The sequence below is a fragment of the Callithrix jacchus genome, chromosome 2, assembly GCF_049354715.1.
Source record: "Callithrix jacchus isolate 240 chromosome 2, calJac240_pri, whole genome shotgun sequence".
Lineage (NCBI taxonomy): Eukaryota > Metazoa > Chordata > Mammalia > Primates > Cebidae > Callithrix > Callithrix jacchus.
The window spans coordinates 23,500,701-23,527,273 of record NC_133503.1 but is presented as its reverse complement, the minus strand read 5'-3'; the positions used below and the strand labels follow the sequence as shown (position 1 = coordinate 23,527,273).

General features: G+C 43.0%; 1 protein-coding gene across 3 annotated transcripts in view; it reads left to right on the top strand.

The window, feature by feature from the left end:
• Positions 1-26,573, top strand: part of ATP10B (ATPase phospholipid transporting 10B (putative)) — a 313,434-nt gene that overhangs the window by 178,909 nt on the left and 107,952 nt on the right. For 2 of the 3 annotated variants that reach the window (XM_008984453.5, XM_008984480.5), the window contains exons 2-4: positions 4,322-4,616; positions 6,145-6,339; positions 24,300-24,504. In XM_008984453.5, the coding sequence (XP_008982701.4) occupies positions 4,342-4,616; positions 6,145-6,339; positions 24,300-24,504 (675 nt within the window). In that variant the 5' untranslated portion in view covers positions 4,322-4,341. Of the gene's footprint in view, positions 1-4,321; positions 4,617-6,144; positions 6,340-7,031; positions 7,581-24,299; positions 24,505-26,573 lie in introns of those variants that run through there. The other variant, XM_008984460.5, reaches the window with a different exon arrangement.

The following is a 26,573-nucleotide window of genomic DNA, read 5'->3' as shown; positions in this document are numbered from 1 at the left end:
AATGTAAGCTCAGGTGGAGAGGGGTGTGTGTGTAGGTTTTACTCACCTGGTATATAAACAAGGATTCAATAAGTAGTTGTTGATTCAATGAATGACTAGTTGATTTATCCCCTAACAGTGAAAATGGAACTTGCTAGAGATGGGGTTTATTTGAGTTTATTAAAATGAAACCGAAAGGAACTAGAGTCCATTGGAAATGTGAGCCAGGTGGGGTGGAAAAAGCTTGGGAGAGAGAAACAGAATTCCTCAGAAAACTGAAGTTAGCCCAGCTTGTTAGTCTAAAGGTCCTCCACATAGGATTGTCCTCCTATCACCTAGCGGACATTGTGCCCAGAAGAGAATAAGGCTGGTGCTTGAGAGGATTCTCACTTCAAGCCCAAGGTGATCTGAGTATAAATTAGCAAAATTAGGTAATCCTCAAGTTATTTTAGTGGGAGGTGCCATTTCAAAAATCTAGAATGAAAGAATGCTTTTACAGCTAAAAGGAACTTAGGGAGTTCTTCAGGTGTGCCCCACCCTAAACTTTCTGTAAGCAGCAATAAACCACACCTCAGCTCATGGGATTATACAACCCCTCTTTGTTTCCTGTTCCATTATCAGGAAGAAATAGATATTTGGAGAGGAGAGGGGTGGTGGGTCAAAGAGCTGCCTCCACCCCCAGTCTCAGTTTCTCCAGCCCAGGCTTATGTGTTGTAGCCAAAATAACGCTTGGACTCTGCACTCACAATGTGTCACTTCCCTGGCACTCCTCAGACTCTTGCCCTAGACATAACAGCTTCAACAGGCCATCTGACCCTGGGCTGCCTCTCCAGACTCAATGCCTGCCACTCTTTGTCTCCCATTCCATGTACTCTACAGCAGGAGTCCCCAGTCCCTGGGCCATGGGCCCATAGCATTCCATGGCCTGTTATGAACCAGGCCACAACGCAGGAGGTGAGTGGCAGGTAAGCTCTGCCTGTTGTCAGATCAGTGGAGACATTAGATTCTCAAAGAAATGCACCCCTATTGTGAATTTCGCATGCAAGGGATCTAGGTCATGCCCTCCTTATGAGAATCTAAGGAATGCCTGATTATCTGAGGGGAAACGGTTTCATCCCAGAACCATCCCCCAACCACTGTCCATGGAAAAGTTGTCTTCCATGAAACCAGTCCTTAGTGCCAAAAAGAGTGAAGACCACTGCTCTGTACAACACCCCATGAACTTCTTCCCATTTCTGGAACTCGTTCTTCTACCTGCAGCATTCTTCCCCAACTTCTCTACCTAGCTAACTCTTACATTTCTTCCAGTAGCTTTAAATTAATGTTCCTTTTCCCAGAAGGCTTCCCTGACTCTACCACTGCATGTGTGTGTGCACATATGTACATACACATACATATATATGTACACATATATGCAAACATATACATTTTTTCTGACCCATGGAGACATCTTGCCCTTTACCTCTAAATACTTTGGTATGCATTTCCTAAAAACAAGAATGTTTTTATGTAAACCACCATAAAATTATCAAAATCAGGAAATTTGAGATTGTTAAAATGCTATTACCTAACCGTGGTACATATTCAAATTTTGCCCATTGTCCAATAATGCTTTTTATACTATTTAATCTCCCTCTAATGTAGGATTCAATCCAAGATTATGCATTACATTTAGTTTTTATTTTTAGTTTATTTTACCATAAACAGTTCTTTTGCCCCTTTCTTGACCATTTACACTTGAAAAACACAGGCCAATTATTTTCTAGAATAGCTCCCCAATTTGAGGTTTTTTTAATGTTTCTACCATGAGAGTAACTTGTGTTCCTCTCAGTATGTCATATCAGAAGGCAAGAGATGTCAGTTTTTCCTAGTATCTGTGATACTGTAACCATAATAGGTCCACCACCCAATGTGTGCAGCAGGTCAATATGCCAAGACATCAAGTTGCTGGAGAAAGAGGTTTAATTTGAGGGCTGCTGAATGAGGAGATGGGCGGAAACCGCAAATCCATCCCCATGAGGAGTTTGAGACCAAAGTTTATAAGAGTTTTAGAACAGGCTGAAGAGTGAAGATTGTTGATTGATCGAAGAGTACAGAGTGAAATCATAGGACAGACAAAGGAAGAAACTGTCCTCATGCTGATTCTTTTCCAATGTGGGGTCTTCAAACTGGTTGGCATCAGCTGTTTCACTGGACTTTAGGATCAGAAAAACATCTTAAGCAATACTTAAACAAAAACCTTATGATTCTAACATCAGAAACTCAATCTTAAATCTCTCATGACTCTAATGTCGGAAATCCTATCTTTAGGAGCAATGGGGACACAAATGGTCAGGATCTAGTGACTTTCAGTTACAAGGAAGTACAGCCTGATTAATGCTTAGTTATAACTCTATTTCTGTTCAGAATTCTTGTTAGCCCTGTGAGGCCAGCTTCAATACTTGCTTTGATCTCTGTCATAAGGTGGTGTCTGCCATATTTCTCCACTAAAAAGTGATTCTTTTTATTGTCATAATGAATAACATTGGGGGAGGATACTCTGAAACTTTAGAAATATTTAGTTCCTCATCAAACTTTCATTCACTAATTTGGCATCCAAGTTATAACTGCTTTATTTTTAAGGAAGTTCGTTTTGCATGGTTAAAAAAAAAACAAAGACTACTCTTATGATAAATAGCCTTTTAATCATACTCCACCTAAAATAACATTTCCCACATCAATCCAATCTCTTCATTTAAAAAGATCTTACCACCTGATAGGGAGAGAAATCTGATACGGATGACATTAACCAAGGCAAGATTTCCCATTTGTGTTTTCAACACTATTCATGAATTATCTTCTCATTTCCTTTTCCTTTGCAGTAAAAAAGAAATCCACGAAGATGCGTTTTTTTATAATAAAAAAGAAGTTATACAATATTATTTCCCACTTGCTAAATGTCATAATATTGCTTTTGGTCACATTATGATAGGAATCCCTAACTGCATTTCCCTTTCCATGCTGGCTACAAGGGCTGACTTAGTCTCTGAAGAGCTCCCTACAGCCTTGGGGTCTGTGGATCAAAAATTGGTTGGATTGATGAAAGCTAGGAGGAGAATTATGATGAGGGTCAGATCATATGGGCATCAGGAAAGAAAAATATTACCATTTAAACTAGAAATAAAACTTTTTTTCCTAAGTGATTGTATCTACCATGACAGGCTGGGTTATTCACTGTAAGATTAACAGTACTTGACATGCACTCATCCATTTAATCAAAAGAAATTATCCTATGAGCCTACTACGTGAGAAGGACCGTTATATAGAAGTTCTAAGTTTATAAAATGTATCTTTGAATAATATCCTTCTGGATCTTTAAGCAAAATTTGGCCGAAAAGAACCTTGAGTTTGCTTATAGGCTTTATTCAAAAGAGCTCAGAAACTGGAAACTCCCAGGTAAAGCAGCATTTCTTTGCTACTTGGGCAGATCATCTGCTTGACCGAGTAGTTAGTTTCAGAAACCACCGAATGGAATGAAGAGAAGGGAAGGGCTCCCCTATCTCCGCCCCCATCCATTTAGATTAAGAAAAGCCAGTTAGCTGGACAGTAGCACAGCCCAATCACCTCATGGTCAAATTTCCTAAAGAAGAATCTGTCCCCTCTATTCCACTTATCACTCTCCTTTGAGGTTCTGGCCACAGGAGAGTTTCTGCAAAATGTCATCAGTATCAGAAAATGTTAGAGCCAAAGAAAACGAATAGATACATTTTCCTTTGTTTTAAGATGTGTCCTAATATATTTTTCTGTACCATCCAATTTGTTCCTCCCAGAAATCTTGTGGGAACAGCATGGTAAGAAGAGTGCTCCTCATTTCACAGTGAGGAAGCTGGGGATCAGCTGAAGGTGAAGAAACAGCTCCACTCTAGGACTAAACCAGAGCTAGACTTCTGACCTGCAGGGTCATAGCCCAGCAAGCCATACTGTAGCCATCCCTGACAGCCCCAACTAGGCCAACAGCACGTCCCACCCACCTCAGTGCTCCCATGGTACATATTGCAGTATTAGGAGTATGTTATTTATGTGATTATTTGTTTAGTGTGTCTCACCCTAGAACATAGGGATTCTAACATCAGAAACTCGATCTTAAACAAAATCCGTATGACTCTAATGTAAGAAATCCTATCTTTAGAAACATCAGGGATGCAAACAGTCAGGATTTAGTGACCTTCAGTTACAAAGAAGTAGGTCAGAGTGTGGGTTGAGAATATTTTCAGTGTCTTCCATGCACGGATGGTCGACCAGTGAACAGGCAAACATGCTGCATGCTTCTCCTAAATGTAGTTCCTCCTGTGTCTGTTTTCAGACCTTAGCCTGCCGCTGGAAATGGCCCTCTCCATGGACTCATCATGGTATCGGTGGCAGTGGAGAGTCAGAGATGGCATCTCCCATTGTCCATCAGAAACCACACCGCTGCTCTCTCCAGAGAAGGGGAGACAGAGCTACAACTTGACACAGCAGCGGGTCGTGTTCCCCAACAACAGCATGTTCCATCAAGATTGGGAAGAGGTCTCCAGGAGATACCCCGGCAACAGAACCTGCACAACCAAGTACACCCTCTTCACCTTCCTGCCCCGGAACCTCTTTGAACAATTTCATAGGTACAGATCCACTTGTCTGAACAATACTCCCTTTTTTTTAGAGAGCGAGAGAGAGAGTCTCATTTTGTTGTGCAGGCTGGGATGCAGTGGTGCAATCTCAGCTCACTGCAACCTCGAACTCCTTGGCTCAAATAAGCCTCCCACCTCAGCCTCCCAAGTAGCTGGGACCACAGGTGTGTGCCACCATACCTGGCCAATTTTTGTACTTTTATATAGATATGGGGTTTTGCCACATTGCCCAGGCTGGTCTCTAACTCCTGGGTTCTAGCGATCTGCCTGCCTCAGCCTCCCAAAGTGCTGGGATTACAGGTGTGAGCCACACCCGGCCGGCAATACTTATTGTAATCAAGTATTTTCCATTTAGATAAACTCAGAGATGCTCCCCTCTGGGGGCCACCTTTCCTTTAATATCCAAATGCATTTGTCTTAAGAAGTTTTTGTCATTCATTCTTTCATTTCAGCCAATATTTGTCAGGGCTCTACTCTGTCTCAAGCCATGGGTTGGGAGCTAGCGATACATAAGAAAAATAAAAAGGCAGAGAGATAGTGTTCTTATTGAATATATTGTCTAGCAAAAGAGACAGACATTAGTTTTTTAATTGTATAAATTGATATAAAGTTGTAACTAGAATAGATACTTCTAAGAAGAGGTATATGGTGCTATTATAGTGAATAATAAGGAAATCTTGCCTAGTTAAGGACGTCCGGGAATTGAAGTATAGCCTGAAAGAGAGACAGCATTACCTCAGTGAAAAGGGACAGAGAGAAGTCACCAGAATGTTGCTGCAAAGGCACTATGGCAAGAGAGAGCAAGATGCATGTGGAAAACTTAAAAACATTAGCAATGCTTTTGAGATAATGTATGAGATCATTATAAAATACGTGCTTACATATCCTCAGTGTTGTAATTATTATTATAAGTGATTGTTTACTGAGCAACTGCTTTGCTTCAGAGCAGTTCTACACAGTTGCTTCTACTGTGTATCACGCAGATATTATATATACCATGTAATTTTTATGGGAGCCCTGTAAAGTCAATAATACTATTGTGTGCAAGAGGAAATAAGCTCAAAAAATCACACAACTAGTAAATAACAGGAACAGAATTTAAATCTAGATGGTTTTCCATTTCTGAGAATAATCATCTCCAATCTCATTCATAAGAATGACAAAATTGACTTTGGGGACTCGGGGAAAGTGTAGGAAGGGGTAGAGGGACCAAAGACTATAAATTGGGTGCAGTGTAACCCCTCGGGTGATGGTGCACCAAAATCTCACAAGTCACTACTAAAGAACTTACTCATGTAACCAAACACCACCTGTTCCCCAATAACTTATGGAAATAATAAATAAATTAATTAATTTTAAAAATTGAGATGGGTTTGGCTTCAAAGCCATTACCACAATGTTTGAGGTGATACTGAATGAGAATGTTTAGTTGACAAAGGCCAAACAGTAGGGAAGAAATGGGGGAGAAAGTACATTTTCTTCTCCATAGTGTTTATTCACACTTCGCTTGCTCCTCCAGATGGGCTAACCTCTATTTCCTGTTCCTGGTGATTCTGAACTGGATGCCCTCCATGGAAGTCTTCCACAGGGAAATCACCATGTTACCATTGGCCATTGTCCTGTTCGTCATCATGATCAAGGATGGCATGGAGGACTTCAAGAGATACCGCTTCGATAAAGCCATAAACTGCTCCCACATTCGAATATATGAAAGGTAAGAGAAACCATCCCTGTGTTCTCTCTTGCAATTGGGTTATGCAAACTCATCAGCATAGCCTAAGGATGAGTCTTTTTTCTTCCATTATATTTTCTTAAATTATTTAATGCACTGATTCTCAAGTGGGGGTGATTTTGACCCCTAGTGGGCATTTAGTAATGTCTGGAGACATTTTTGGTTCCATACTGAAAGTGGGGGTTTCTACCGACATCTAGTGGGTAAAGCCAGGGGTGCTGCTAAATATCCTATGATACACAGGACAGCCCCATGGAAGAATTATTATCTAGTCAAAATGTCAATAGTGCTGAGGCTGAGAAACCTTGTTTTAACTCTTATAAATCCTCGTGTTATTAAGCACACCCATGCAGTATTATTAAGGGTGAGTTGAAAGCTGAAGAATTAAACTCTAGGGTGGCTGGATTCTCTTGGGAGACTAAGTTCAGGAGAAAGTCTTTGGAAGATGTCAGGCAATGTCTCCCAAACCAAGAAAATGTCTGCCATTTTAAAACCTCAGTTTCTTAAGTTAAAAATTCTTGCTTTTAGAACCGGGTAGGTTTTAGGACCCAGCGTTGGTACACCTGTTCTTGGCTGCCCAGGGTGGAAAAGGACGACACCTGTGGGTGACGTCTACATTCCAACAGGTGGAGTCTCAAACAAGTAGAAGGAAGTGGCCTGGTGGATACACACCTGTTCACCGCAGGCCTCTTCCTTGTCATGTTTCTCCCCTGGGGTGTGCAGCCTGGCTTTTCATTTCTGGTATCCTCCTAAAAGAAGAGAGAAAAGCTTTCAGCAGAGAAGGCAGGTAAAGGATGAAAATTAAATTATGAGAATTAAAGACAACATTGAGCAGAGATGAAAAAGGAAGGGAGGAAAAGGTGGAAAAGAAAAGAAGACAAGAAACGAGTGGTGGTGTCCAACCTGCCCTTTGAAGGATGGCCTCACAAAGAGAACCCCAACAGACATCATCGTGGGAATCAGATCAAGACCAGCAAGTACACCGTGTTGTCCTTCATCCCCAAAAACATTTTTGAGCAGCTACACCGGTTTGCAAATCTCTATTTTGTGGGCATTGTGGTTCTGAATTTTGTCCCTGTGGTCAATGCTTTCCAGCCTGAGGTGAACATGATACCAATCTGCATTATCCTGGCAGTCACTGCCATCAAGGACGCTTGGGAAGACCTCCGGAGGTACAAATCAGATAAAGTCATCAATAACCGAGAGTGCCTCATCTACAGCAGGTAAAGCAAAAAAACTCCAGGGAAGTCTTGGGGCCCAGCTTGATCTTTCTGTGGCTGCTACCACTGCAGTTACTGTTTGTAGAAGGGATGGAGTAGGGAGAAATCATTATTTTATTTCAGGGAAGCTGTTCAGTTCTTTGCAGTGAGGATTACAGTCTACAATCCAAAAAAAAAGGAGGATTGAGTCAGTCTTTTAAGATTAGGAGGTCTTTATTATGTAGCATTTTCTTCGCTGTTTCAAATGTGTCTAACATTGAAGATTTTTGTATAGATTCACATCTCTTCTTAACCCAGTGTGGCCATGAGCACATTCGAGGCTGGTTGAGGACACTGGAAGGGAAGAGGCAGCACTGGTTTTCCAGGGAGTGATGGAGTATTGTGTTGGGAGAGCTGGGAGACACGCTGCCTGGGTTGAACCACCTCTGGTACCTACTAACTGCATGACCTTAGACAAGTGATATAACCTTCTCTGAAACTCACTTGGTAGTTCATACAAGTTGAACAATTCCTGGGGTGGATGTGAGGGTTGCAGGAGATAATTCTTAGAAAATGCTTAGCACTGTATCTGACATACAACAAATGCTCAGTAAATGCATTATTTTTAGAATGTAAAACCCAACATTTCCTTCATCACTAACTCTGTTTTCAAGAGTTCTCTCTGATGTCTCAATGAAAGCAAAGGCTGCACACAGCCTGTCCTGAGGCTGAGAAAGCTTGTTTTAACTTGTGTAAATGCTCATATTATTAAGCACACAGGTGCAATCTTATTAAGGGCGAGTTGAAATCTTAAGAATTAAACTCTAGGGTGACTGGATGATCTAATGTCATTAGACATTTATTTAATGTCATTTTATACATGTCATTGTTCTACAAAGGTTCCATGGAGCAAATGACTAAACTAGGTTGTCAGGACAGGACGTGCTCTCACCTGGCAAGGAAGAAGGCAGTTAAAATGTGTCTCAACTTTGTGACAACCCACACAGTCCCAAAAGCAGCAAGGGAGTTGAGTCTGGGCTCACAGACTAGAGAGACAAAGCACCTTCAGAGCTAGCAGTTGGCAGATGAACAGATCTCTAGGAGGTAAGAGCTTGACTTCTTGCTGAAAAAGGAAAACATCCATGTCTCACAAGCAGCACCCTAGGTGAGGTTTTGCCTCTGACTCTCCACCCCAGTTTAGCAGATGTTCCACATTGGCTGTGGTCTTTGTTAGAGTGAAAGAGGCTTGCTTGCAGGTATGTACTCCAGCCACTTAGGAACTGCTTACTTCTAAGGAGGGGATCTCTTCTCCAAGGGAATGAAAGCTGGCCAGCTTGGAGCAGGCTGCTGAAAGGATTTATGAGCCAATCTCTACTTGGAAAATTGTAGCCAGGGGAAACCTCCAAGACGAATATCTAATACAATGACTTTTTAGATGGTATTTAGCAATATTATCAAGAGCCCCTGCAAGAAACTCCATGTTCATCCCTCAGCAGCAAATGAGCTTCTAGTCTCTTTGCTTGGAGGGACACAGTTGCACATTTAGAAAAATTACTCTGAAGGGGCCGAGCATGGTGGCTAACACCTTTAATCCCAGCACTTTGGGAGGCCAAGGTGGGTGGATCACAAGGTCAGGCGTTCAAGACCAAGTTGGCTAAGATGGTAAAACCCTGTCCCTACTAAAAATACAAAAATTAGCCAGGTGCAGTAGCAGATGCCTTGTAATCCCAGTTTCTCGGGAGGCTGAGGCAGGTAAATTGCTTGAACCCCGGGGGCGAAGGTTGCAGTGAGCCAAGATTGTGCCATTTCACTCCAGCCTGAGCAACAAGAGCAAAACTCTGTCTCAAAAAAATAAAGAAGAAAGAAAAATTAATCTGAAGGATAAATTTTTTCAGCTTTATCTAATTGTTTTGAATTATATGAGCACACTGGACCATCAGAGTTAAAATTTAGTCTTTCCTCACCTTTGAGTATGAAAGTTATAAAGAGAGGATGAAATCACTGCTGGGTGTGATGCCTTTCTTTGAAGAGGCGGTTTTTGAGAAAGCGTTGTTTTTCTTTTGGCATCAATCTACCATCACTTTTTGTTTTCCACCTTTCTCTTTTGTTTTTTTTTTTTTTTTCTTACACGGAATACACACAGTGGTGAGCCAGAAAGCTGGTTCCTCAGGGAGGAACGCACGTGGGCTGCAGTGAGCTTGGTCCTGTTCTTCTCGCTCTGCCAGAACGTCGCAGAATCTTGGCCTTGTTCTTTGGAATAATCTCAGTGTGGATTAGACCACAGGCTCACCTGTGCTGTGAGTTGGCTGGAACTAGGCCAGGCTGCTGTTGTTCTGTTCTCAAAATAGTTTCCAGGGAACATCGGAAAACCGAGATGATAACAATCTAGAAAAAAGAAACATTATGGCAGTATTTCCTAAAGTGTATTCAATGGAATAACAGTGACAAAGAAATAGTCTCTGAGAAAGTAGGTGCATCGCCAAATCATATCTGCTGGCCCTCCTCCAGTGGATCCATAGCCCATGAAGGACTAAGAAAAGAGACAGCAAAGAAACCTGTTTGTCTTTGATTAACTCAGTGTTGCTTTAAATTTACTGGACTTTGGAAGTATTTTTTAATATCTATGTTTTGGAATTTTTACTTTTTTAAGTATAGAAAAATAATTGGCTACAGGGTCCAGATATGTAATTTGATTGACTGAATATTTTCTAAAAAGCAGCATGACTCATGGACTGCTGAATGACCAATGACACTTGGCATCAGTGTTAGGATGCAATAGGGAATAGTGGTGACTGTGGCAAAGTGGAGAGGCCATGCATTCATCCCAGGAGGCAGAACTGATCACTTGGCTCCTGCTAATCATTATTTTTGAGAAATATATTTGTGGAAATATAGGCCTAGTGTTGCCAGACTGTCTCAACTTTATTAGAACAGCCAGAAATTAATATTTTTATTTCAAATAACCTTTTAACTGATTTTAGAATATTTGGTGACTGATGTAATTTTTTCAAACACTTCAGACCTATTTTATTGAACCTAAAGCTCTATATTGCTTATGAGCGCAAAAACTTGCAAACTTTGCTTCAGAATATTCTAGAAATCTGGAGTCTCTGTGAAAGAGCAGTAAGGTTCTTCTTTTGTTGGTGCTTTCTTCAGGTGGATGGTGGGGGCAGGGGTCTTGGTATACATTGCCCACGTTGGTCTAGAGCTTGGCTCAAGCACTCCTCTTTCTTCAAATTCCCAAGTAGGTAGAATTGCAGGCAGGCCATCACTTCCGGCCCTAGGTTCTTCTTTTGAAATTTATCCTCAAGGGACAGAGAGGTGGTATGACCTTGAGGTAAGAATGCAGGCCTGGGAGGCCTGTAGTCTAAGCCCCGATCTCAGACTAACTATTAATAGCTTTAAAAGTCATTTAAACATAGAGTCCTCAGTTTCCTCTTTTGTGAAATTCAGGAGTCAAACTAGAACTTGTCCTGTGAGATGTGCTAAGAAAGAACAGAACCTATAGCCAAATAAATTTACACATTAATAGAATAAAGTTTCTGGGGTAACCCTCAATAAGCAGCCTATCAGTTTTGTTGAACCCAGCGGTCAGTTGAGATGTTCTCTGCCACAAGTAGGAGAGACTTCCACTTTAAAAGGTTTAAGCAACAAAGGGACTTCCTTGGCTTAAGTCACTACCTATGCCCTGAGGTGGGAGGGTGACCAGCATGGTTCCATAAGCATTCTAGATCTAGCTCTCAGCAGTCGTTTATGTTCAGTCCTCCTCTGCGTCATCTTAACTCTCAGGCAGACTTCTCTCATGGTAATGAAATGGCTGCAGCAGCTCCAGCCCTCACATCTACATTTGATCATGTACAAAAAGAGGAAGAAAGACACTTCTGGTTGCCATCTTGGAAGGTCAAGGAAGCTTACTACTCCCTAGACCCTCCTCACATCTCAGTGACTCCACATGCTCACCCCTGGACCAATCCCTAGGGGCAAGAGATGGGATTGTACTAACTAGGCTATGCCTGAGCCACAATCCCCACCCACAGAGCCCAGCATGAAGTCAGCTTCCCTGAAAGCCTATGGGCCATTCCAGGAAGACGTAAAAACAAATTTTATTTTATTATTATTATTATTTTGAGACGGAGTCTTGATCTGTTGCCAGGCTGGAGTGCAGTGGCACAATCTCAGCTCACTGAAACCTCCTCAAGTGATTCTTCCACCTCAGCCTCCCGAGTAGCTGGGACCACAGGTGCATGCCATCGCACCCGGCTAGTTTTTGTATTTTTAGTAGAGACGGGGTTTCACCATGTTGGCCAGGATGGTTTCGATCTCTTGACCTCGTGATCTGCCTGCCTCGGCCTCCCAAAGTGCTGGTATTACAGGCATGAGCCACCGCACCCGGCCGTAAAACCCAATTTTTTAAAAAATGAGATAGTTTCCATTAGTATGAGGAACAGATGTTGGAGAAGCCACCTCAATGTCCTCAGCACTGTCACTTTAAAATATTTTTGAGCCTTGACTTTTTATAAGTTGCTTTCCATGTATTAACAAGAACATACGTACCTCGAGACATTCTATACTCTGTATCCCTAAAGTATGTCCACTTCTGAAGTGGATTGACTCTGTGAAAGAGCCCAGCTATTAAACAGATATGTGTTAGCTATTCTCTTAACTGATGAATGCTAAAAGACATATCCTTTTACCATATCAAGGACACATGACAGATGTCAGGCAAAGAATACGAGATCTAACAGTACAATTAATTCTTTTTCTGGGAAACAACATAGAAGATTACATCTCATGCCCTAGCCCTAGCCATTTTATTTATTTCATCTCAGATTTACACATTTGAGAAACTGATGCTTTTTTTTTTTTTCATTTTTGTGCAACTGACTACTAGAGCCCTTGGAATTTTGCTCATGACCTAAGTCCATGCATCATCCAGCTTAGACTTGTTTATACTGTGAGAAAATGTCTTTTTGCAAACAGCAGAAGCCTTGTTAACAGAATTACAATCCCGTTAGAGTATTTTCTTTTAATATAGCAACCATGCTTGTGGTCTAAAGGTGACCCATTAATCAGATTTATGGAATGACTTCGAGGAGAGATTAGCTTCAGAATCGTATTAGTTTAGTTTCTCCCAGGGCTCAGTTTAATGAATCTAGAAACCATACCAGTAAGAGATTTGTATTTTTCCATCCGGCTTAGTAAATTTTTATTTGTATTCAGAAACCATGCAGTACAGAGTGGGGAATGGGAACCGAGGGACTCCAGGGTGGTTTTTGTTCCCTATTGTAATGAAACATAAGCCCTCCACAGTTTCAGCAGCTGGTCACTCACTTATTCATCTGTTCAGCAAATATTAATTCAAGACTTAGTGTGCACATTGCCATGGCAAACCTTGTGTGCCCTCAAGGGGCTCTCAGTCCAGGGGTCACAAGGAACCTACAGCTACAACATCCCATGTGCTTCGGTAGCCTACCTGCAAAGGAACAAGTAAGTGCAGGGGATGTGGTGACCCGTCTGCCTGCAGGAAACATCACGGCCAAAGGGAAGAGGTAAAATTTCAGGAGAGCCCTGCAGGAGGAAGCAACATTTAGCCAGACAGAGGGAACGTGTTTCAGCTCACAGCCTGTTTCTGTGTCAATGAAATGTTGCATGTGTGGCTTATGCTGGTATTAGAAAGACCAGGACCAAGAAATGACAGAAACTTTAGGGAAGAATAATACAGATTAGAACTTTTCTGTGTGTTTAATACTCTTTTTTTAAAATTATACTTTAAGTTCTGGGGTACATGTGCAGAACGTGCAGGTTTGTTACATAGGTGTATACGTGCCACGGTGGTTTGCTGCACCCATCACACTGTCATCTACACTAGGTATTTCTCCTAATGCTGTCCCTCCCCTATGCCCTGACGCCCTGCTATCCCTCCCCTAGCCTCCCAAGAGGCCCCGGCGTGTGATGTTCCCCTCCCTGTGTCCACGTGTTCTCTTTGTTCAATACCCACTTATGAGTGAGAACATGCGGTGTTTGGTTTTCTGTTCTTGTGTCTGCTGAGAATGATGGTTTCCAGCTTCATCCATGTCCCGGCAAAGGACATGAACTCATCCTTTTTTGTGGCTGTGTAGAACTTTTTCACAAAGGTCTTATGCTGCATAGAATATTTTTTAATCTGACTTTTTACTGAGACTTGGAGCATCTCTCTTTTGTAAGTCAGGTGGCTGCTATAGCATAAAAATAAACATCTTCTGACAGCATAGCACTGAGGACCTAGCCTGGCCTGCATCCTGTTTTCTTTTGTCTGTGAGTTGCCTTTTGTGCCTGTGTCCTCAGGAAAACCTGGAAGGGAGAAAACCAGAAGTCATGAGCCTGGTTTTGTCATTAATTAACTACGTGACCTAAATGAAGCCACTTAAACAGTGGGGGCCCCGTGTGTCTCATCTTTAAATAGTGCTCATGAGCTCTCTCTCTGGATGTTTTGTGAAAAGGTATGCAGATGACAAGCAGGAGGGCTCGAAAATAATGAAGCCTTAGAAATAAAGTGCAGAATGCAATGCCACAGGGTGAGTAAAGCAATCTCAGCAATGACCTTACTGGATGCTTGATATGGAGGGCTTTGACGTGGGACCTGGGCTTTTCTCAGAGCTGCCACTTACCAAACGTGTGGCCTGTGTAGATACTTGATCACTTGAGCCTCCATTTCAACCTATGTAAAATGCGGCCGATACTAGCACCTAACACCCAGGGTCACATGGACCCAATCAGATCATCTTTATAAATTGTTTAACTCAGTGCCTGCACCATAAGCAGCACTAAGAAACTTTTTTTTTTTTTTAATGGAGTCTCACTCTGTCACCCAGGCTAAAGTGCAGTTGCATAATCTTGACTCACTGTAACCTCCGCCTCCCGGGCTCAAGAGATTCTCCTGCCTCAGCCTCCCAAGTAACTGGGATTACAGGCATGCGCCACCACACCAGACTAATTTTTGTATTTTTAGTAGAGACGGGATTTCACCATATTGACCAGGCTGGTCTCGAACTCCTGACCTTAAGTGATTCTCCCACCTTGGTCTCCCAAAGTGCTGGGATTACAGCATGAGCCACCGCACATGGCCAGTAATTTCTTTTATTTCCAATCATCTCAACCTTAATTTTTTCAATGCCACCCCCAGCCTGAGCCTGCATCTTTTGTGCTGTGTGCCATGCACAAACAAGGGTGGAATTGCTAGTTTATAGTTTCATTGGTAAAAGCCAAGGACATTCACTGAGCCACATATACCAGTGGACAGGGTTACAGTGATTTCAAAGGAAAATCTATGCTTTGCACTTTCTTTTTTCCTACTAGTCTATGTGGCAGGATTTTTAAATCTGAATTCAAGAAACTCTCTGGAGTTAGCACTCTTTCTCTCCTTTCTATCCACAGCAGACTCGAGCATACCCACACCAAGGTTTAGATTCAGAGAAGGGATGTAAATGGCCTCATCTGGCTCTCAGCCTCAGCCACTTGATCCAACTCAATTTCTTTTTCTTTTTCTTTTTTCTTTTTTCTTTTTTTTTGAGACAGTCTTGCTCTGTCGCCAGACACCTGGCTGGAGTGCAGTGGCACAATCTCAACTCACTGCAACCTCCGCCTCCTGGGTTCAAGCAATTCTCCTGCCTCAGCCTCCTGAGTAGCTGGGACTACAGGTGCGCGCCACCCAGCTAATTTTTTTATGTTTTTTTTAGTAGAGACGAGATTTCGGGATCTCACCATGTTGGCCGGGATGGTCTCGATCTCTTAACCTCGTGATCCGCCCTCCTTGGCCTCCCTAAGTGCTGGGATTGTATGTGTGAGCCACCACGCCCAGCCTCCAACTCAACTTCTTAACATAGACTGTACATTAGAATATCACATTGGTACAGCTGTTAATAAAGCTGCAATTTGGTACTAATATTTCCTCTGAACAACAGCCCTCAAGGAAACCCCCAAAAGAAGATGAACTAGGGCCAGGCGCGGTGGCTCACGCCTATAATCCCAGCACTCTGGGAGGCCGAGGCGGGTGGATCACAAGGTCAAGAGATCAAGACCATCCTGGTCAACATGGTAAAACCCCGTCTCTACTAAAAATACAAAAAAATTAGCCTGGCACGTTGGTGCAAGCCTGTAATCCCAGCTACTCAGGAGGCTGAGGCAGGAGAATTGCCTGAACCCAGGAGGCGGAGGTTGCGGTGAGCCGAGATTGTGCCATTGCACTCCAGCCTGGGTAACAAGAGCAAAAAAAAAAAAAAAAGAAGAAGATGAACTGATTGACTAGGCAGAATTTAAGCTTTTCCAGGGCTATCTGAACATTAAAACACAGTCGTAAGGCTGCCTTCACCCTAAAACTACATTCTGGGGTTGCTGCAGGTATTAAATGAGTTACTGCATGTAAAATGCTTAGCTTTGTGCCTGGCATCCTGTGACACTCAGAAACTGTTAAATATTGCTAAGGAGAGTTCTGTAGCCCTGATAGGCAGAGGTCATGAGCTTAACCCAAGGGGAATGAGAAAGAATGACCACTGGCTGGAGTTTGGAACTGCATGAAAGACAAAAAAAAAAAACTTTAACCACAGAACTTGATGCCAAGCTCTAATCACATAAAAAAAAAAAAAAATGGCCTCAGGGAGGACTCTGAAAAATGCAACAACAGAAAAACATTCAGTGTCATTTGAAGCCTGGCTATGAAAAGTGCCACTGGCTGGATTTACAGACCAGCAGACCATTGCATCCAGCCCTCAGGCCTGCTCTGTACTTGGCACCAACAAACCAGGCTCCTTCCTGAAGCATCCTTTTGCAGGTGCCCACACTACTCCCACTGCCTCACCCTGTGCTCACAGAAGGCCATAAACCATCTGGGCCAATTCAGCTTGTTATTTCAGGAGAGAATGCATTAGGTCCTCCCCAAAACTCACTGGGTGGAGAGTCATAAAACAGGAATTCAGGTGTCCCTGACGCTCTGCATTCTTGTCATCAGGAACGATTTGCAGTCCACAGGTGAGGATTTATGGCCTCTGTTTTGCCATTAAGGAGATCAGAATTCCAAAAGGTGAGGCTCCTGTTCTTAACCTAGCCTCTGCTAGGCTTATGTCACCTTCTTCTGAGGCTTAATCAGCTTCATGCCTTACTCCAAAACAGAGCCATGAGACCACTCTGAGCCATGTCGCTCCCACTGCCCTCACTCATCTCTCCTTGTAGACACACCTGTGTGACCTTATGCAAGTTACATAAGTTTCTGAGCCTGTTTCATCCTCTATGAAACAGGGATAATGAGAACAATAAAAGCGATTTCGTTATTAGGCAGCTAAACTGGAGGTTAAGTACCGGGTTCATTATAGGTAGTCAATACATGTAAGCTAATAATGTAATGTGTCATTGTTAGAAGTCTCCACTAGGGTATCTATAACAACAACAAAAAATGATAGATGTTAAAATGGCCAAAGGTTAGAAAAACCTGCCTTTCTACTACCTTTCTACTAACCGTAAGACAAATATACAAGGAATCAATTAATATTTTCTGAACACTCGCCATGTGCTAAACACCATACCCGACCCTGCGTACATATAGAAATGTAAGATCCAGGATCATCACAGCTCTTAGCAAGTTTCTTATATATTTTAAAACAGAAGATACACACAACAATTAGGAAATAGGCTGGTAATATACAGGGAGGTGTGGCAACAAGATGTGCACCATGATATCCAGTGCCCAGGAGTATAAAGAGGAAGGTAGCACTTGGATCTACAGAGGTGAAAGGACAATCATTTGGGGGCCAATTCATTCCCTTGAATACCCCCAGCTAAAGAATCCCAACTTGTGGCTATGACCTTGCTGGATGGCACCTGAGACTTCCATGTTCTCTGAAGCACAGTGTCTCCATAGCCATCACTGCTTAGTGACATTCTCTGTGCAGTTCTGCTTTCTCTTCTGCCACCACATAGTCAAAGACGTCAGGGGTGGATTATCCCCAGACCTGGGGCTTCAAACATTCTCCCAGTATAAAGAACTTTATACTGTATCAATGTAACCAATGTTCCAGCCCTCACTAGCCTCTGGGTATGAATGAGGTTCCATTAATAAAAGTGTCCCAATGACCGTGCCATTCAGCTCCAATCTGCTGACTTAAGATTTCAGTCCTCCCACCCTAATCCTCAAGCTTCCACAGATATATCTCGGCATCCTCAGATTGGTAAATATCACGTGTCCTCCACTATTTGCAGCTCAGCCAGGAGTTCTGGTCCGCCCCTGCTTCTCTGGCCTCAGCTGTTTCTTTCTGGTGCTTCCCTGAGCCCTGCAAGTCTAATCCACCTCCCAACCCCACTGTGATTGTAGCAAACAGGCAGGTGCAGGGGACAAAGAATAATGCAGCATGGAGAACTCATTTGTACCCACCACCCTCTGCCCCTGGTATATGCTGTCTTTAATGTAACTCCTTCAACTTCTGTTTGGTTTCCTGGGGTCAGATAAGGGACTGAGGCCTCACTACCATCTTTCCCTTTTCAATTCCTACTCCCTCTTGCCAGGCTTCTCCTCCAGCCAAAACATCCCACACCTCATTTATATTAGTTAATGAAAATACACAAATATAGCAGTCGCTAGTTCACTGTCTCCACAAGAGCGATCCTGTCTGCCCCAAGCTAATAATAACTATAACAATAATAATGGCAGCTGTAAATGACATTTGCGGCAATGTTGTCAGGCACGTTTCAGATACCATTTTAACTTTCACTACAACTGTAGAATAGGTTTGTCCCATTTGATAGAATAAACTGAAGGCCAGAAAGTTAAGCAGCAGGTTCGATGTTACACTACAGCTAAGAGGTAGTTCCAGGTTTCAAATCGAGATCATTGACTTTTTAAATATATATATATATATATATATATGTATATATTTTTTATTGTACTCTAGGTTCTGGGGTACATGTGCAGGACATGCAGGATTGTTGCATAGGTACATACATGGCAATGTGGTTTGCTGCCTCCATCCCCCCATCACCTATATCTGGCATTTCTCCCCGTGTTATCCCTCCCCAACCTCCTTACCCCCATTGTCCCTCCCCTATTCCCCCACCACAGACCCCAGTGTGTGATGCTTCCCTCTCTGCGTCCATGTGTTCTCATTGTTCAACATCCGCCTATGAGTGAGAACATGCAGTGTTTGATTTTCTGTTCTTGTGTCAGTTTACTGAGAATGATGGTTTCCAGATTCATCCATGTCCCTACAAAGGACACAAACTCATCGTTTTTTATGACTGCATAGTATTTCAACTCTTAACCATCCTATTTCACTGCCTCTCCCTCAGTGCACTGCAGCCCAGATGACAGGCATTGCAAGTATACCTGAATCAGCCACAGGGCCCTTGGATCTCCTCCTTGGAGCCATGGAAAGGGCAAGGTCCTAGCCTGAGCTTTGTCACTGTGATCCTCGGTCAAATCACTCCCCTCCTCTCTGCGTCCATTTCCTCACCTGACAGGGGAAGTTGAATTGCAGATCTATCAAATCCTTTCCAGTCTTGATCTTAAGCATATCTATTTCTGGGAATCTGTCCCAGTAGCCGGGCTCCAGAGCCCTACATTGTCAATCTGCTGAGCTTTGGTCTCTCTTTCCTAGACTTAGGGGAGTGGTTTAGGTTTTAGAGTTTCTTGTGTTTGCAGGGTATTATGTGCCTAAGCCAAAGCCACAAAACATAATCATGAGCATAAAATAGCATGAGGAAGGAAACACCAAGGCCTGCAGAGTGGTGGTGGGCTCTCACCATGACAATAGCAATCATTGTCATCATTGTCATCATCGTCACAAGCGAAGCTTGTATTCAGTGAGTACTTACTAAGTGCAAAGCCCTGAGCTCAGTTCCTTACATAGGGCATATCACCAATCCTTTCAACAGCCCTCTGAGGCAAAAGCACATGTTGCCTTCAACTGTCAGATGAAGAAACAGAGGCTCCGAGAGGTTAAGTAATTTGCCCAAGGTCACACCGGTTGTAAGCAGGGAAACCAGGATTCAAAGCCTCTCTCAATCCCTGTGCTTTGAATCACATTCTCTTGGGATTCCTCTCTCACCCTGGGTTAGCAACACAGCACTAAGCATTCTGGGCCAGGCATTTGAGCTTCCTGAAGGACAGCCCAGGTCAGCTCATCATCATCCTGTGTGGAATGGGGAGTTTCACAAGATAACTCATCCTTCTGACAAATCTCCTTTACTCTAGTTGCCTGAAACTCTTTTTATAAAATCCAGATACTTGAGAAATGGAGCCTTCGGCATCCTCTCCCTCCTCTGTTTCCCCTTTCACCTGCTCCCCCATGGCATCCAGTTGGCTAGAAACCTCTCTGCAGTTTATTTACCTCTTAATAAGCCCTATCTCCTCTCAGAAAGCCGTTTAGCACTGCACCACTTAATTTTCCTCATGGCAGAATCTGCCAGATGGAGCCTTCATCCCAAGTTACGTTGATTTGTCTTATTTTTAAACAACAGTGAACATCGCATAAAACTAAAATAGCAGTCAGTTCACAGGTGTGGACTCACTAGCAGGGGGACAGTCCAGGATGTGTGGATGTGTCCACCTGGGGCAGCTGTCCCAAACAGGCCAGATTAATGAAAGACTGACTTCTGCAGGCAGCTCCTGGCCAGCTGCTGGTATTGCCTGGGGTTCACTCAATGCAGGAGCATCAGTCATCACTGCCCCCGACTGAACCCCCTTGGGTTCTGCATTTCTGATTTTTCTACAGACATGGTTATGACAGTGGAGGAAACAAAGTGGACCCTAGAGAATCAAGAGACCAACATAAAGTAGCACAGTGCAAGAAGGAAATGTCCCTGATCTTATTTTTTAATCCCTAAAATTCCTACAAAATGGGCCTCTGATTCCATAACATAGCTATGTTTAGTTACTATCAATAACATTCTTCAAATTTCATACCAGCCAGACGACTAACCTGTTTCTCCTAAAATTTTTTTAAATGAACACCCCAAAGTCATATTGATCCCGTAGCTTTATTACTCCTAGATGCCTACCAGGGTATTCTAGAAGCATGTGTGCTTGTGTTTGAGAAGCGCAACCCTGGGACTGGGCAGTCTCTGTCTTGGGGAAGGCAAACCTCCAACAGTGACTGAGAATGTTCCCTCACCACTGCGTGCTGTCCTAAGGAAGAGAGGATTATGTCTAAAGGAAAGACAGGCAACCATTACCAGCACAGCAGTGACCTCCTTGGGATCCAGCAAGTAAATGTAAAGAAGAGAGAGACTAGTCTGACTTACTGCTTGTGGGTGGCTCCATTGATACTGACATCATAGCAGGACTTGGCAGGGCAGTACTCCAGCCCAGCTCACAGAAGTGACAGCTCAGAAAAACACATATGCTATAAGCTCCTCTCCATAGCACTCCATCTTCCAGCACCTTTATAACCCACAGTACAGTCCTTTATTACAAAGGGGAATACGCAGTACAGTCCTTTATTACAAAGGGGAATACGCAATGAGACTGAGTGTTCATGGGTGCAGGTACATTGGCCTTGCCTTTGATATGCTCTCTATGCAGATTATGGACAACTAGCATGTGCCAAAACCTTCAACACCAGTGTGCTCTGGGAGGGTTGATGATCAGGATATTGCTCAGAATGAAAGGTGTTCTCCCTGATTCCAATGTCAAACACCAGGTAGAATGCTGAGATGATAGCATTTAACTGACAAGCCACTTCCCCAAAGGCATCCAGTAGGACCTGGTAGCCAAAGGAGGGGAAAAAAGAAGAAGACAAGACAGGATGAGTGATAAATTCTTTATTCCTTGGGACAATTTTGCTGTAATATTTAAGGATTTTTTAGAGCACTCTCAAAAGAAAAAAAGAAAATCAGTCTTTCCTCTATAAGATTCTTTTCTCACAGAGACTATGGACATTCCAATGTCTGTAAGCAGCCTTATCCATGGATATTTAACAGGTTTTCCCAGGGCTACTTTGAAGAAAACATATAATCCCCTGAGTCAGCAGAGAGGCCATGAAGTGTTTGACGGTTATAATGGTGCTCTTGGTGAAGGAGTTTCCACCCTAAGTATATAAAACAACCAAATTTTTAAATAATCAAATGTATTTCCAAAATGACACAGGGAAACAAATCTGGGGTGACTGCCCCTATTATTCATAGAAAATAAAAGTGAGGGTTGAGGGGAGATGGGAATGATTAACAGGTACCAAAAAAACAAAACAAAACAAAATAGTTAGAAAGATTAAAACCTAGCATGTGATAGCACAGCAGGATGACTATAGTCAATGATAATTCAATCATTTACTTTTAAGTAACTAAATGAATATAATTGTATTGTTTTTAACACAAAGGATAAATGCTTGAGGGAATAAATACCCTGTTTTCTATGATGTAATTATTACACATTGTGTGCCTGTATGAAAGTATCTCATATACCTTGTAAATATATATACCTACTATGTACCCACAAACATTTTAAGGAAAAGAAAAGTGATATGGGTGAGTGGAAGCACAGAATGGGCTAATCAGCTGAGAAAGGTGCTTGGAAACCTGTCACGTGCTTTGGCATGTAAGGGGGAATTATTACTAAAATTCCACAGACACATCATCCCCAAAATCCTCAGACGTGGTCTCAATAGTCATTTGGTTGACATTTAACCATCTCTGCTGCGCTGAGCTCCCAGAGCCATGGAGCACTTCTGCAGAACCCTCTGGTTCTTTCGAGTTACAAAGTTGTTCCCCGATTCAAATGCGGTTCATTTTACAGACCTGGCCTTCCAGATGGAAGCACCTTTGTTTCAGGTGCCTGGGGAAGCCGCCTGAGATCTTTTATGACCAGGAAGATTGGATCCTAGGAAGACTTGTCTGAGGTTCTCCAGAGGGCCTCCAGAAAGGGAGGAAGACACCAAAACCCTCTTCCTCCTTAGGGACTTTTGTGAAGTCAAAGGAAAAAACTGCAATTCTAATCACGACTCTTTCTCTGTGGAAGAGTAGACTTGTCATGCCCAGGACAACTCAGATCCAGCAGAAACAAACAATAACATACCCAGAGGGGCTCAACATCAGTGGAGAAGCCCAGCAAATGAAAGCCTGCCTCTCCAGATCTGGCTGCCTTCAGAGGCACCCAGCTCCAAGCCAGGTGGGCTCAGTTAGAAGGCCACATGTGGGATATTAGTTTGGTTTCAAATCCCACATTTAAAGTGGGACATTTCCAAATGCAGACAGATGAGTCCACACCTCCGGAACAGATCTTGAAACTGTGTCACACGAGGAATAATTGAGGGCACCTGGAAAGTTAAATTTAGCTTGGTATGCCCAAAAGTCTTCATGGGATACCTGATGAATGCCTTAAAATATTTAAAGAATGGTGGAAGATGGAATAGACTGTGTTACCTGGAAGAGCAGAACTGTTTAAATATTTAGTTAGGCAGAAGAAAGACTTTCTGAAATGAGAACTCTTTGAAAATAGCACACGGACAAGAGCAGTGTCTCAGGCCTGTAATCCCAGCACTTTGGGAGGCCAAGGCAGGAGGATCACCTGAGGTCAGGAGTTTGAGACCAGCCTGGCCAATATGGTGAAACACCATCTTTACTAAAAACACAAAAGTTAGCCAGACATGGTGGTAGGTGCCTGTAATCCCAGCTACTCAGGAGACTGAGGAAGGAGAATCGCTTGACCCAGGGGGGCAGAGGTTGCAGTGAGCCAAGATCATGCCACTGCACTCCAGCCTGGGCAACAGAGCAAGACTCCATCTCAAAAAAATAAAAATAAAAAAATAAAGAAAATAAAAATAGAATGCATTGCCTTGAGAAATGGGGAGTTGTTAGCTGGAGGTGGGAAGGCCAGGCTGTGGTACCACCTGCAGGGAGGTAGTATACCCAAGCAATAAAAACTCTGGGCTTTGGGCTGGACCCAGGCTCAGGTTCCAGCTCTGTTTTTGTGAGACTTTGAAAATTTCTTTTTGACCCCCAATTACCTCATTGGTGAAATTGGTATAACAATATCTACTCCTCTGGGTTATTATGTAACTAAATGAAATGTTAATTAACACGAGTGCCTGGCAGGTAAGAAATGCTAAATTTGTCATTGCTACTCCCACTATTATTGTCTTAGTTTGATAAATTGGATGAGAAGATAAAATAATTCACTCTGATTTCCTTGACCCTCTAATTCTACGGTTACTGTGAAGTCTCATTCCATCAAAGCTCCTGGTAGCATCTTCCTGATTCCCTGACTGCCCAGAGGATTCTGTTTCAGTGTGGCTCTGGCTCTTCCTCAACAATGGCAGATATCCTCGCCTTTCCTATGATCACTCTCCATATAATCAAAAACAATCTTTCCTACAGCCCAGTTCCTTGAACCCCTGTTTTCTTTGGTAATAACTGGCTATTCTGGTAAATAGTGGATATTAAGAGCAGTACCGCATCAATATGACAATCTAGTTACCGTCTCCTTTAACGTTTTTCTCTTGCAAGGAAGCAAGGGCTGAACACAGGACCTGGCCACGAACTGGCAGTCAAGAAAAATTCTAAATGTTCGTGAGGACAGATTGTTACTAATGAGATTCTGTAGGTTATGTTTGCCTGTTCTAGAGAGATCATGAGGTGGTCGTTCAGGAGGAGGGTAGAATACAAGGCACTCTCAGGACAGGCTGACTTGGGGGACATTTAGGGGTCGGGGGACCTTCCTTTGTTCTCCTGTTAATTTTCTGAGGAAACTTAAAGCTGACTCAGACCCCTGTCTTTCTCCTACCCAAGAAAAGAGCAGACCTATGTACAGAAGCACTGGAAGGATGTCCGCGTGGGAGACTTCATCCAAATGCGATGCAATGAGATTGTCCCAGCAGACATACTCCTCCTTTTCTCCTCGGACCCCAGCGGGATATGCCATCTGGAAACTGCCAGCTTGGATGGAGAGACAAACCTCAAACAAAGACATGTCGTGAAGGGCTTCTCACAGCAGGTAGGGCTCATTCTAAGATCTTCAGTGGTAAAGTCAAAGAGAGGAAGCAAGTCTACCCTCCTGGAAAATTGAACTAACCCTACTGGGTAGAGGGGAAAGTAGTGATGCCTCCTTTTCCCTAGCACTTTAGATACCCTAAATCTTCCCAGCAGCCCTCTGAAATGGATCTGATCTGCATGTCACAGGTGAGGAAACAGAAGCTTAGGAAAGTTAAATAACTTGCTGAAGGCCTCAGAGTTTCTAAATGGAGATCCACTCTGTTCAACTGAGTAAACTATACTCTCTGCTCTAAACTGAGGAATCTAATATCTGTTCCATCATCCCCAGGACCAATTCCTCTTCTGTGCTCATCCAACCCCGATTCACTCTGCCCAGCTCAGCCCTAGCAATCTCTCCTGGCACAAATCCTAATCCTCCTTCTACCCCTCCTAAACTGAAGCAAGATATTATGATATTATTAACTACGTTTCCATTTATGTGTTCCTAAACTTCTCAACAGTGCTTAAGCCTCCTTGAGAGCAGGGAGAGATCATTGATACCTTTTTTTTTTTTTTAAGAGACTGGGTCTCTACCGGGTGCATTGGCTCAAGCCTATAATTCCAACACTTTGGGAGGCCAAGGCAGGCAGATCACTTGAGGTCAGGAGTTCAAGACCAGTCTGGCCAACATGGTGAAGCCCTGTCTCTACTAAAAATTAAAAAATTAGCCAGGAGTGGTGGCAGGCACCTGTAGTACCAGCTACTTGGGAGGCTGAGGCAGTAGAATTGCTTGCACCCAGGAGGCGGAGGGTGTAGTGAGCCAAGATCACATCAGTGCACTCCAGCCTGGGTGGTAAAGTAAGACTCCAACTCAAAAAAAAAAAAGAGAGAGAGAAACTGGCTCTCACTCTGTCATTCAGACTGGAGTGCAGTGGCATTGACACTTTTGTTTAATACCCACCCTTAAATAAATGGTACCTTGGACATCATGAAAAAATCATTATTGTTTGGTGGGTAAAAGCTCAGGCTCTGGGGTCTGATGGATTCCAAGCCCAGGCCCCACCCCTCCTCAGCTGTCTCACCTTAGGCAAGTCACTAGCCTCTAACACCTTGGTTCCCTCATCTGGAAAATGGGGACAAAGATAGTTCCCTTTCCATAGGGTAGTTTTGGAGACTAACTGGTAGGTACATGACTGACTTAGCAAGTAGACAGGCGCATAGTAAAAGACCCGTGAACAGTTATTAATATCAGTGCTTCATAGTAAAAGACCCGTGAACAGTTGTTATTAATATCAGTGCTTCATAGTAAAAGACCTGTAAACAGTTATTAATATCAGTGCTTCATAGTAAAAGACCCGTGAACAGTTGTTATTAATATCAGTGCTTTCATAGGCAATATGTGTTGACTGACTGAAGCCGGGTGTGATATTTCAATTTGCAATTAAAATTCTCCTTGTGGGAGGTGATTTCCAATATGGTCCCTTTCTTTAACCAGGGAAAGGAGTACAATTTTATCACTTTTTTTCTTTCTGTCAGCCTTTAGCTGGGGAGAAATTGAATGAGTCAGAGGATTTGAGAGAAAGAAGGCAAATGACTTATTCCTCAGAGATTCTCACAAGCTAGAGCTCAGTTTTCTGGATTCAAACTTCTCAAAATAAGTTTTTAAGTTCTAGGAACAAGGGTAATTGTACCTTGCTTTGCCTGTCTCCAAGCACCTGATAAACAGTTCTCATAAAAACCCTTTTTGTGGGATTGAATTGGTCCTTCTCTAAGCCTGTTCCCTCATGCATATCATGGGAATAATAATAGCTATCCCATGGTTTTGCTGTGAAATTTAAATGGTATGAGGAAAGTAAAGAACAAAATAAAGAGTTTGCAACCCACGAGATTCACAATAAATGGGAACCATTGCTGCTACTGAGGCTGCAGTTGTCACCACTGGAAATGGAAACCACCACCACCCACTGTAGACCAGCAAGCCCACTGATCTCCAGCCTCTGAGTTCACTGAGCAAGGGCCCTGTCTCCGAGTTTTCCCACCCTTTGCTTATTACTGCCACATTCGCTGAATCGCCCTAGTGTTTGCAAAAAG